The sequence below is a fragment of the Danio rerio genome, chromosome 9, assembly GCF_052040795.2.
Source record: "Danio rerio strain M-AB ecotype USA chromosome 9, GRCz13ab, whole genome shotgun sequence".
NCBI lineage: Eukaryota > Metazoa > Chordata > Actinopteri > Cypriniformes > Danionidae > Danio > Danio rerio.
Window position 1 is genome coordinate 33,526,168 of NC_141029.1, and position 12,783 is coordinate 33,538,950.

General features: G+C 35.0%; 2 protein-coding genes across 10 annotated transcripts in view; one reads left to right on the top strand and one right to left on the bottom strand.

The window, feature by feature from the left end:
* The window catches only part of clybl (citrate lyase beta like), a 760,714-nt gene that overhangs the window by 493,928 nt on the left and 254,003 nt on the right, over window positions 1–12,783 (top strand). The gene's annotated exons all lie outside the window — the stretch shown is intronic.
* nalcn (sodium leak channel, non-selective) overlaps window positions 1–12,783 on the bottom strand; it is a 192,014-nt gene that overhangs the window by 72,705 nt on the left and 106,526 nt on the right. For all 9 annotated transcript variants that reach the window (XM_087266408.1, XM_087266412.1, XM_087266411.1 and 6 more), the window contains one exon: window positions 9,528–9,602. In XM_087266408.1, the coding sequence (XP_087122534.1) occupies window positions 9,528–9,602 (75 nt within the window). The remainder of the gene's footprint in view (window positions 1–9,527; window positions 9,603–12,783) is intronic.

Here is a 12,783-nt window from a genome sequence, read left to right on the forward strand (position 1 = left end):
AATAGAAGGCTTTAGACAGAAAATAGGAGATGCCAAACTTTCTGCACCGGCTTATACTCCAAATCCTGTAAATATTTCATTAAATCATAATAATAACCTACACTGCTTCAAAATCATAGAACATGAAGAGTTAGTAAAAATTATAAATAGCTCTAAACCAGCTACGTGTATGCTGGACTCAATTCCAACAAAATTACTGAAAGAGCTGTTACCTGCTATAGGAGAACCTCTTCTTAACATTATCAACTCTTCTTTATCTATAGGCCATGTTCCAAACTCTTACAAGCTAGCTGTTATTAAGCCTATTATTAAGAAACCGCAACTAGACACCAACAACTTAGCTAACTATAGGCCTATTTCAAATCTTCCATTTATGTCTAAAATACTAGAAAAAGTTGTTTCCACTCAATTATGCTCTTTTCTGCAGACGAACAATATTTTTGAAGTGTTTCAGTCAGGTTTCAGGGCTCACCACAGTACAGAAACCGCCTTAGTAAAAATAACCAACGATTTACTCTTAGCTGCTGACCGAGGGTGCGTCTCGCTATTAGTTTTACTCGATCTTAGTGCGGCATTTGATACCATTGACCACAATATCCTCATAAATCGCTTAAAGTCTACAGGTGTCCAGGGACAGGCTCTACAATGGTTTAAGTCATACTTAACTGACCGCTACCAGTTTGTGAATCTTAATGGACAGCCTTCACAAATCTGCCCAGTAAAGTATGGGGTGCCTCAAGGATCAGTTTTAGGCCCCTTACTGTTTACAATTTACATGCTCCCTCTGGGAGACATTAGTAGAAGACATGGGATCAGCTTTCACTGCTATGCAGATGATACTCAATTATATATTTCAACTAAACCTGACGAGACGTCTGAACTTTCTAAACTAACTGAGTGTATCAAAGACATCAAAGACTGGATGACCAACAATTTTCTTCTCTTAAACTCAGACAAAACAGAATTATTACTTATTGGGCCTAAATCTTGCACACAGCTGATCTCGCAACTCAATTTACAATTAGAGGGATACAAAGTTAGTTTTAGCTCTACTATAAAAGATTTGGGTGTCATATTAGACAGCAATCTAACTTTTAAAAACCATATATCCCATGTCACAAAAACTGCCTTCTTTCATCTGAGAAATATCGCTAAATTACGAAATATGCTATCCATCTCAGATGCAGAAAAGCTAGTCCATGCTTTTATGACTTCGAGACTGGATTACTGTAATGCTCTATTTGCTGGCTGCCCAGCATCCTCTATTAACAAACTTCAATTAGTACAAAATGCAGCAGCCAGAGTTCTGACCAGGTCTAGAAAATATGATCATATAACCCCAATTTTATCCTCCTTACACTGGCTGCCTGTTAAGTTTCGTATTGAATTTAAAATATTACTTCTCACCTATAAAGCTCTAAATAATCTAGCTCCTGTTTATCTAACCAACCTTCTGTCTCGCTACGAACCAACTCGCTCCTTAAGATCTCAAAATTCAGGGCTTCTGGTAGTACCTAGAATAGCAAAATCAAGTAAAGGAGGTCGAGCCTTCTCTTTCATGGCTCCTACACTCTGGAATAGCCTTCCTGATAACGTCCGAGGCTCAGACACACTCTCCCAGTTCAAAACTAGATTAAAGACCTATCTGTTTAGTAAAGCATACACTCAATGCATCACCTAGCGGGTTCCACACTGGCTTCTGCATCTTGCTTATATACACTATGAACAGCAGCTACGCTAATTATTTTCTTTATTCTCTATTTTCACCTGGGGATACTCATCCCGAGGTCCTCAGATTAGGCGGAGTCACTGATTGGATCCAAGACCAGCGACGTGATGATCCCAAGGATTCCATATCCGGGACCAGGCCATATCCTGAGCTGCTGCTGCGCTGATGGTCGTGGGGAGTGGAGAACATGTGTCTGATTCCAGCGACGCTCCAGGGACAGGAGAGTCTTCATTGAGGCCATCTTCCAGCATAAACACGGCGAATGAAGTTCTGCACAAGACTTTTGGCCAGCGGAGAAATTAAAATGGTCGTGCCCAACTGAGTCTGGTTCTCTCAAGGTTTTTTTTCTTCACTCCCATCAGGTGAAGTTTTTTTTCCCTCTCCGCTGTCGCCACTGCCTCGCATGGTTCAGGATTGGTAGAGCTACGCATCCATGAATTTGCTCTTCAGTGTTTGAACTCTCAGTAATGATTAAATCACACTGAACTGAGCTAAACTGAACTGAACTGAACTTAAACACTAAAACCTGAACCACACTGTTCCAGTTACTATGACCATTTATGTGAAGCTGCTTTGACACAATCTACATTGTAAAAGCACTATACAAATAAAGCTGAATTGAATTGAATTATTCAGTTAATTTGTGTACAACCCTAACATGAAGCACAGCTATGGCTGAAACGCTAGGCATCTGCAATCGGTGTTGTTGCTGAGCAAACCTCAGTGGGAATGACCCACCTGTGGCCATGAAGCCAGATCTCCAAGCCACGTCTATCCATCACTGCTGGCTACTCCACCAATGTCCACGCCATTTCAGTCTTTGGCTTTGAAATGTACTTCAAATAAAGACGAATCATCTGCCAGCACTGACAGATGCAGGCCATTTTCATGAATCCCATGTATTGTAATCAGCAAATGATGATGAATGTTATCATGGGGGAAAGGGGATTGATTACCTCAATGTGTGGTAAAAACCCATTTCTCCAGTACTGTTCTTTTTGCAACACCTGTGATGGCACAATGGGCAAATCTTGTTGGGATTATTCTGAGCAAATCTAAAAATAATCTTGTATGAGTCAGGCTTAATGCACATGTGAGAAGAAATTGGAGGAAAATGGCTTTGTTTTCTGTTTGGAAAACCTTTGTGAGTTAAAGCCGGTCTATTTGAAATAAATACAAAGCTTTCACTGCTGACAATAAAGAAATAAAATATTGTTTGCCGGTTTTGGAAAAGGATGAAATTAAATAAAGGAAAAATGTAAAAAATATAAAAACTAACAACATTAAATAAATGTAATGATATATACTGAAATAAAAACAATGAAATACAACAAAAATAAAAAGAAATGTAAACAAATATGAAATAAAAAAATAAAACAATATTAAACTTATATTTAAGTGTCACAGGCAAATTGAAAAACACTGCTAAAAATAAAACAACACACATAAACATGCAGACACACAAATGCACGCACCCACGCTCATTACACAGAGCTCATAACTTTACTTCAGCAAAAGCTGGTTTTATAAAAGATGCAGCCATTATCTTAACCTAATGTTCCAAGCTAATGCATTTCTAAATGTAATAGTCGCCCTAAATGGTCACTTCTACCTTCAAGTCTTATGCTTTGAAGAGTACAAAATAGCAAAAAACTGGCTGTCCTCGTCTGCAGCGCTACCAAAATGAATCTATGTGATGTTCCAACAAGTTATGAGTCATAATCTCAGTCCTGCATCTCTACAGAGCAAATTCTCTAATAATAGAAGCTCAGACTTTAGCTTGAACATTTGCATGCTTAGCTGCCAGCTACTGTGTGCCAACAAAAATCATTTATCGTAGTCAATATCAATGAATACAGATACGGTCCATTCAGAGCTCTGAATAAATGAATCTAACAAGGCTCCCTGTAAGATATAAGACCCTTGAATCACTTAAAGCAGCCTTAAAGGAGCATAGTGTAGCAACGAATAACATTATGGAAAGCCATTGGGTCTTTCTGACTAAAAGCATGTCAACTGAGGAAAAGAAAGAGGAATACAGTTACCGGCTTGTCAATATAAAATAAATATATATCATATCATATGTGTATCATATATCTTTTCGCATTTTCCTTTTTAAATTTTTATTAATTTATTTTATTTATTTGTTTGTCATTACTGTATTGGAGTTGTGTATGCACCCTATCCGTACACTTGCTGTGCATTTGTGTGACGCTTTAGGACATGTTGGCAGAATGTTAGCTACTGTACTGCATGTGTCTCTTCTGTTAAAGCCACAAAAGAGAAATTAGTGTTGGCGATGTTTGTCTGATATTTGTTTTTTTTTGACTGTGTTTTTCTGTTTTGTGCAAGTTTATAGAAAATTCCTAGAAAGTATAAAAACAAGAAATATATTTATTCTTAATTGTGCACACTGCTATATTGTAATATTGTTTTGAATTAGACCACACTGCTGTTTTTTTTTTTGTTAATTGTTTCTTTTTCCTTCTTTCTTTTTCCCTTAAAATACTGTATACTGTTTATGTTCTACTCATTGCTGTGTATACAACTCATTCTGAAAAATTCAATTGAAAAAGAGAACAAATTGTCAACTGTGACAAAACAAAACACAAAATAAAAAAATAAAAGCATAAATATACTAAAAACATAAATATAAATAAAAAAGAGACAGCAAATATTTTACAAACATCTTTCTTTGATTTTGTCTGAGATGAAAGCTTGAACATATGACCAAAGCAAAACAAAGTAAAGGCAAGGCAAAGCAAAGCACAAATATATAAAAAGGCAGACAGCAAAAGGCAAAACAAACAAACAAACAAAAAAGCAAAATAGAAATAGCTTTGCTTTCTTTGTTTCTATATGTGGAGAAAGCAAACATATTTAAGGCAAATCAACATTAGATAAATAAATAAAAAGCAACCCCCGTAACCCTAACCCCCCACCCCCCAAAAAATACAAACAAAACTACAACAGTTTTTTTTTTAAAAGATAAAGTTGCTTTGCATTGCTTAAGGAAAATAAATAAGTAATTTCTCATTTTAGAAAATCTGGGAATTTCCTAAACTAATTGGACAAACACACTACTATAATAAACCCTTTTTATTTTTAATATGTGCTTATTAATATGTAAATTATTCTATTTCTGTGGTGTTTGATGCTGGTTACATCTGCCAACTGTGAAGAAACAAGACCCCACACATATATTAAAATCAAATATGGTCTGTTTGGCTGTGATTGTGTTGTTTATAGCAAATTTATTCACAGGAAACATGTCATGATGCCTGGTTAGGGCACACTATAACAGCTCATTCGCCTGGCTCATGAAGTGCCAAGTTCTTAATTCTACTAAACGCAATCAATTATAGCCCAAAATAAAATGAAATGACTTTTGTTTAAAATATTTTGAACCTGGCAGAAGTATCACAGTGTGGGAGGATGGATCAGGGTGAGACTCAATTTAACACTTACCCTGTCCTGCAGTGAGAGTGAAATGGTCTATTTGTGGAATCTAAATAAGCCATTGAAAAGAAAATAATAATAATAACCCGCCCCTACTGATACTGTTAGATTAAAACTCTCTGGATCTGTCCAGGGCTTTACCACCAATCAAAGGAAAATGCAACTGTCCCTTGAGATGTGCCATGTCTGACAGTGTATAATATGATACAAGATGAAATATCTTGATGAAACAAGAAAAGAAAAACATGCTGACCACTACACCAAGCTGATTCAGACATATGGGCTCAAACTCCTCAACCTCATGTCTACTTCAGTTTACATACAAACAACCACACACACACACACACACACACACATGTTGGTATTAGTAATTTACAAGGACTCTCCATATAGGCAAAGGGTTTTTACAGTAAAAAAAAAAAAAAAATTGAACCCAACCATCAAACCTATAGCAAAATTTGAATGTAAAAATAAATAAATAAATAAAACATTATTTATTATTTATTAGCATGTTCAATTACAAGGACATAAGGCATATACTTATAAACCACCTTTTAAAACACCTTTTTATAACACCTTTTATTATGCACAGGTTATACACGTCATTATACAAATTTAAAAAACCATCAAATCCACAATTATTACTATTATTATTATTATTATTATTATTATTATTATTATTATTATTATTATAAAGGCTGTCAAATTACAGCATTTAATAATTTAGTTATGCAAAAAAAAATCTGGTCAAATTAATTCACCCATCCCCAAAAACAGATCATGTATGTCATTTATATGCATGCTTATAAATAACATTTTTATATTCTAGTTTTGACACAGATCGATCTCTGTTTGTGTTCAGGACTGAATAAATAAATGACTCAATAAACATTAAACCTCATACAGTTTTAGTTTACTAAATATTTATTCCTTCAGTTTTCTTCGGCATAGTCCCTTTATTCATCAGGGGTCACCACAGCCGAATGAACCGCCAACTTATCCAGCATATATTTTACACAGTGCATGCCCTACCTGGCATCAGGACTTACCCTGTATTAGCCATGCTGTAAACTCAAGACCATGGGAGGTAGGGCTTTCTCATACAGTGTACCTAAGCTGGGGAATGCAATTCCCATCAGCAATAGGAATTCTGCTTCTCTAGACTGTTTTAAGAAACATTTTAAGACTCATCTTTTTAGCATTGATTTTTAACTTAGTTATTTTTGTTATTAATTTTTTATTCTATCTTATGGTTCATTTTTTTATTGTTTTGTATCTTTTTTTATTGTTGTGCTGTTTCTGCTATTGTTAGTATTTTGCCTTGTAGCACTTTGAGTCTAAGAAAAGTGCATTAGAAATAAACTCTATTATTATAATTATTATTATTATTATTATATTTATTATTATTATTATTATTATTATTATTATTATTATTATTATTATTATTATTATTATTATTATTATTATTATTATTATCATTATCAGCTACAACTCAGTACAGTGAAACATCCATACACATTAATTCACACAAATACAGTAGTATTTAGTTTATTCAATTCACCTATCACACATGTCTTTGGACTTTGGGGGAAACCGGAGCACCTGGAGGAAACCCACGCCAACACAGGGAGAACATGCAAACTCCACACAGAAATGCCAACTGACCCAACAGGGGCTTGAACCACTGACTTTTTGATGTGAGGCAACAGTGCTAACCACTGAGCCACCGTGTCGCCCTAATAATATTAATGTTAGAGGTCAATTTTATAAAACTTTTATTAACAGTGTAAACTGTTTAATGTATGCTTACTAAATAAAAGCATTAAAACGTTTCAAGAGTAATCTATATGCATAAATAATTAATAATTTTTTTAAAAATAATTTAAATAATAATTTTTGTAAATAATAATAATAATAATAATAATAATTTAGGTACATAAGGTAAAAGGTTTTGTTGAATATTATATTTTTTTATTGTGCATATTAACATGGCTGCTAAAAATATTGTGCAACAGTCACTGTTCTTTTAATTCAGCATTTAAATCTTGTTGATCTGACTCATGCGGTATGTCATAAAAAAATTTATAATAACTGCTTGTGTAAATTTAGGACCCTGCTAGAGCTATTATAAAGATAAAGCTTTAAACAGAATGACGCAAACCACACAATAACTCATCATAACCCTGGGTTAATTGTTTGAATGAATTGTTTATTGTTCACGGTAGAGTAAAAATGGTTGCAGAATGTGTCTATTTTTAGTTTGAAAAAGGATGTGCTAAAAACCACACAAAGCTAAGCCTAATCAACCAGACAAACAATTTCCTGTCAAGATTTATAATAAATAAAAGCTGTCATTTCAGAGAGCGTGAAAGTTTGAAGCTTAAATATAGTGTCTTGATTAATGTGCCGTGCCATTTTGAGAAGTCCTTCAATCTAGCAAACATTTTAGGAGACAGTTACTGATGAATTTATTACAAGGTGACAAAGGTTTTGAGGGAACAAAAAAGCCAAAAGAAAAAGAAAAAAAATAGGAGAGCTGTCATAAAGCCATTGCGAGGGAAAGGACAAAAAAACATATCCAGTTGTTATTTGTTCCACATCAGTTAGAACTGGTTTTTGCTGCAATTAAGGTCAGCCATCGAATTGTGCTTTATAAAAGCCACCTGTATTCTTGGAGAGCAATCACAATCTAGTGCTCTATTTTTGGACTGCCCCCATCTGTGCTTGAAGCACCTATAAAATAGGCAATTTTACAGGTGGAGCCGTGGATCAGTCAGCTGTGTCTGAGGGATAACCGATCTGGGCATGTGAAGAATCCTGAAGCTTGACAGTCTGCTGGACTGAAGGAGCGCACAGCTCATGTCATTTACTCAGGAGTGAGAAAAAGAAAATTTGCAGGAAGCCAGTGGCCTTCCCTTTTAATTTACACTATTACGTTTACAATTTGTCCTAGCATATCTCGCAGCGCCGCTGATTGTTATGACAAATTTGCAAAAGTAATCATGCAAATTGTGGTTTCTTTAGGCTTCTCTGTCTTTCCTTTTTCAACAGTTGCTGAAATATGTGGCTGATGTGCTTGAGGTGACATGCTGTTATCCACAGAGACATCCGACCTCTAATTGCTTTCAAAAGCCATTTCCTATGATATTTGGCCACAGCAGAAGTTCATTTGCATCCTATGAACAAGAAGTGTTTGCCAAACGGGTCACACTTTCTCACGCTAATTATCCTATGAGTCACCATTACCTGTGCATCACAGCTCAATAAAGGAGTAAAAATAGACAGAGAGCAATATGGAAAAGTGTACTAATTAACACGTACACTCACCCTATTTGCTGATTTTCATCAAATACAGGGAAAGGTGTGTGGAGTTTTTAAAGGCTACAATCATGCTTGTTTTTTTGCATGTATTGTGATTTCGTGGTTCAGCTGCTCTAGAGAGTAGATTGTCAAAGCATTTAGTTTTTAGTTAGAGTAGGTTTGACAGCGAATAGAGGGATTTAAACAAGTTGTTTCAATTCAGCTCTGCTAATTGTCTTGTTATGTAGTCATTCCCTTAGGAAACTAAGAGGACAGGTTGAAATGTTTAGAATTTCACACTGCTACAAAATACAACAGAAATGCAGACAGTGCTATTTAAAAATGGCCAATAATAGTGATGCAGAATTTTAGGGGCAGATCACAGATCATGGCGTCTATTTAAAACCTTCATTTATTCTGTAAATCATGTAGCATTATTCAAAGAGATGCTCCAATTAGCTTTTCATTTCATTATATATTTTTTTTACTCTGCAAGGATGCATTTATTTTCTATTATAAAATATTGTTGTTGCATATCCCATGTCATGGACTTTTTAAACAATTCCTGTCTGTTGGCCATTATCTGTTGATTAGTTCATTGTTCTCTAGTGTGTATTTTGTTTCTTCTCCTGGTGTTGTCCACTAATGGAGTTACGCATTGTAGAATATACCTGTGTTTTAGTTCTTGCCTGTTTTCCTGCATTTGGTATCTTCCTGGCTTTGCTATCTTCGGCTTTACCATTACAGGAATACATTTGTAAATTTTTAAAATAAACCAATGTAAAGAAACATTGACAAGAGGTGCACATCTTTTTGTGTCATCAGCAAAACTTTATAAGCACAGCAAATCAATCACTGTTCCAGAAGCAATTATTAGTTATCATTAGACAAATGATTGATGCACCCATAATATTCACATAAACTAGTGGTTTTACTGTTGTTGACCATAAAATAATTCTTTTAGAGGCATACAGAATGCTTACAACCCCAAACATCTGCAGAGTAGTATATCAGCAAAATAAAAAGAATAATGACTTACCTGTTTTAACTTTTTCAGGTCTTCATCCAACTCAAGATTGTCCAAAATAACAGCAACAAAAAGACTCAGAAGGATCTAGAAAACAAAACAGATTCCATTTTTATTCAATACAGTTTGACAAAATCTACTTTATATGCATTCAGATTGTTGTCAGGACAAAGCAGATAAACAATTTGAAGAAATTTCTTTTAACAGTCACTCCTTAACTCAACATTTCAAAAGAAAATCATAGTGAAGTGGCTTTAATATGATATATATATATATATAAATATATATAAATATGTATATATATATATATATATATATATATATATATATATATATATATATATATATATATATATATATATATATATATACACACACACACACACACACACACACACACACACACACACACACACACACACACACACACACACACACACACACATATATATATATATATATATATTGTTTCTTCAGTGCACCGCATTGCAGATGCAGACAATTTAGTATTGATTCAGTAATAGATTCTAAATGGTTATTATGTACTGATGTCATTTATCTCATATGCGATATGTCCTGGTAGAATACTATGGCAAGGGAAGCAACACGGGTATTTAAAACGCAGAAACTCTGCACAATTCACTGCGAGTGGTTGCTGGACAGTCTTTCACTGACATTAAAATTACAGCAGAAACCCCTATTTCACTGCTATGGAGAAAATGAAAGTAAAGTCCATCTCTCTATCTCTCTCTCTTTTTCTCTCTCACTGTGGCCTCATTGACCTGCTGGCGTGATGTTTCCTCTCCTCTCAGCTGGTATAACGATACTTGTGGATCCAGACACAAGCGTGTCTGCAGAACAAGTTTTCTCCACCGCATCTATAATGAATTAACTGTGATAGCCACATCCCTTTATCAGTATCACTTATTGGTGAACAGCACTAGCGCATTAGAGCCAATCGCAGCCCTTTCTGCGTGACCAATCATACGTGTTTACCAACTCCCCCAACAACACTCAAAAAGCAGGCAGGATAATATTTACGTTTGTTTATTTGCTTTAAATGCTCATGTTGTTCTGGGCATGTACTTGAGTTTTGTTTGATGCATTTACAAAGTATTTACTTTGAAGAGGTGAAATTAAAGGAACAATCCACATATCTGACTGCTTGTATTAAAGGACAAGATTGTATTACAAATACATATCCAAATACATTTTAATACAAGAATTATTATATATATATAAAGGCTTTCTGTAGAGAGAGAGAGAGAGGGAGAGAGAGAGAGAGAGAGAGAGCGAGAGAGAGAGTGTATGTGTGTGTTTGTGTGTGTGTGTGTGTTAAGATCGATCAAGGATTCAGAGCTGTTTTAGATGACATCAGTTCTTTGAAAATGGTCTCCATTTATCCTCAAATGCATTGCGTCTTTTCTCTTCATCATATTTTCTTTTTTTCCATGACAGGAAATGAATAAATGATTCAGCCGTGTCTTGATTACATGCTCAGTCTGTTCTGTCATTAGTGTGCGCTCTCATTCAAATGTCAAATTTAAACGGCTGCTCCTCACTCACTCAAACTTGTCAAAAGTCAAACAAAAGAAGAAGAAAAAATCATTATGACCGTAGCGCAAGTACATCCAGTACATTTTTGTTCTCCATGGATCTATAGCCAAGTACTTTATGGGAAAATATTTCATTATCTTCATGCACAGATGTGCAATGAATTGTGGAGCTTATCATGTCAATAAACTGCTTCAATATTTTGTTCAAATACGAAGTGTAAAAAGAAAAGCAGACACCAATGGCTAAATGCTTTCTTGTGATATCTGTAATGGAGAGTGACAGGAGCCGTGATGTGGCTGTGAAATGCCCCAAAGGCGTGTTTTTTAAAGATAAAAATATGGGGGAAGGGAGTATGCCATGTCAGGTGTGACAACTGGAAAATACATATGTGTAAAGATGTTTCTAGAGGGACTTTACTGCCATATTTTTTAACCAAGGGTTGTTGCTTTTCTTCCTATTGATGTCTAGATACCACTAGAGGAATTTATCCATGTCCACTGTATACCCTACCAGAATAACAGTGAGCTGTTCAGGCTACAGGCAGCCTGAGAGTCACAAAACAAACCAGGATTTCCTCACGGAAGTCTTATAATTACTGCCTGATAAAAACATAGCAGGCAGTACCACTGTATTTCTTAAAGTCCTAGACACAGACTGATCCTCTAAAAGTACCTTAGAGATCAGCTAGAATGTTGCATGTCTTCAAACCATACAAAACTGGCCATTAGAAATTGAAAAACTGCTCTGACTATTATTCAGGATCTCTAAATATGTTCTCTTGATGGTTAGGTATGCCAAAAGATCAAGAGAAGGAAGAGAGGATGAAAGATGATTCATTTTCTGACAGTCTGGTTTGCTCCCAGCGGCACAAATGCAAGCTGTCTTCATTTTCAATGCTATTGCCTCGCTACTCTGTCCCTGAAATAGGGAACACATAGAGCATGTGCAACACATGGCATTAGGGTCCTATAGAATGCCATAATGGATATCAATGGCAAAAGCGGTGAGGTGGAATAGGTTTCAGACATGTCCCAATGTAAACTGACAGCTATTGTGTAAACAAAAAAGAAAATAAATACAAAAACTTCCGTTGAAGTTTTAAAATATGAAATGACAGTGGCCATTAAAGGGAAAGTTCACCCAAAAATGAAAATGTACTGATTAAGTATTCATCTTCAAGTCATTCAATAAAATTTTCCATAAAATTCTGTAAAGTTTAGAGAGAAACCTTTAGAAACCTGTAACTGTAACCTGTAACCGTAGACTCCCATAGTAGAAAAAATCAAATACTATGAAAGAAAATGGTTACAAATTTACAACATTTTTTCAAAATAACTTATGTTGTGTTTAACAGAAGAAAGAAACTTAAGCAGGTTTGTGACAAGCGCAAGGTTATTAAATGATGACAGAATTTTCAGCTTTGGACTTCCATATAGCCTTATGCAAAAATTTGGGCACTCCACTGTGGCTGCAAAATAGTGGGCTCTTTCTTTGTAAGAAAACATCACAGTGAAATGCCATTCGGTTTCTAGAAAAAGCTAGATAATGTTAATGATAATAATAATAATATATGTTTTTCAGACAGAAATACATGGTGTAGCAGTATTGAGATGTGTGAAATTGAATCTGAAAAATAAGCTATGCAAAGCTATGGGCACCCTCTCTTTTGTGTGGATTTCAAAACCTGTAGTCACTTAATGCTGATTGATTA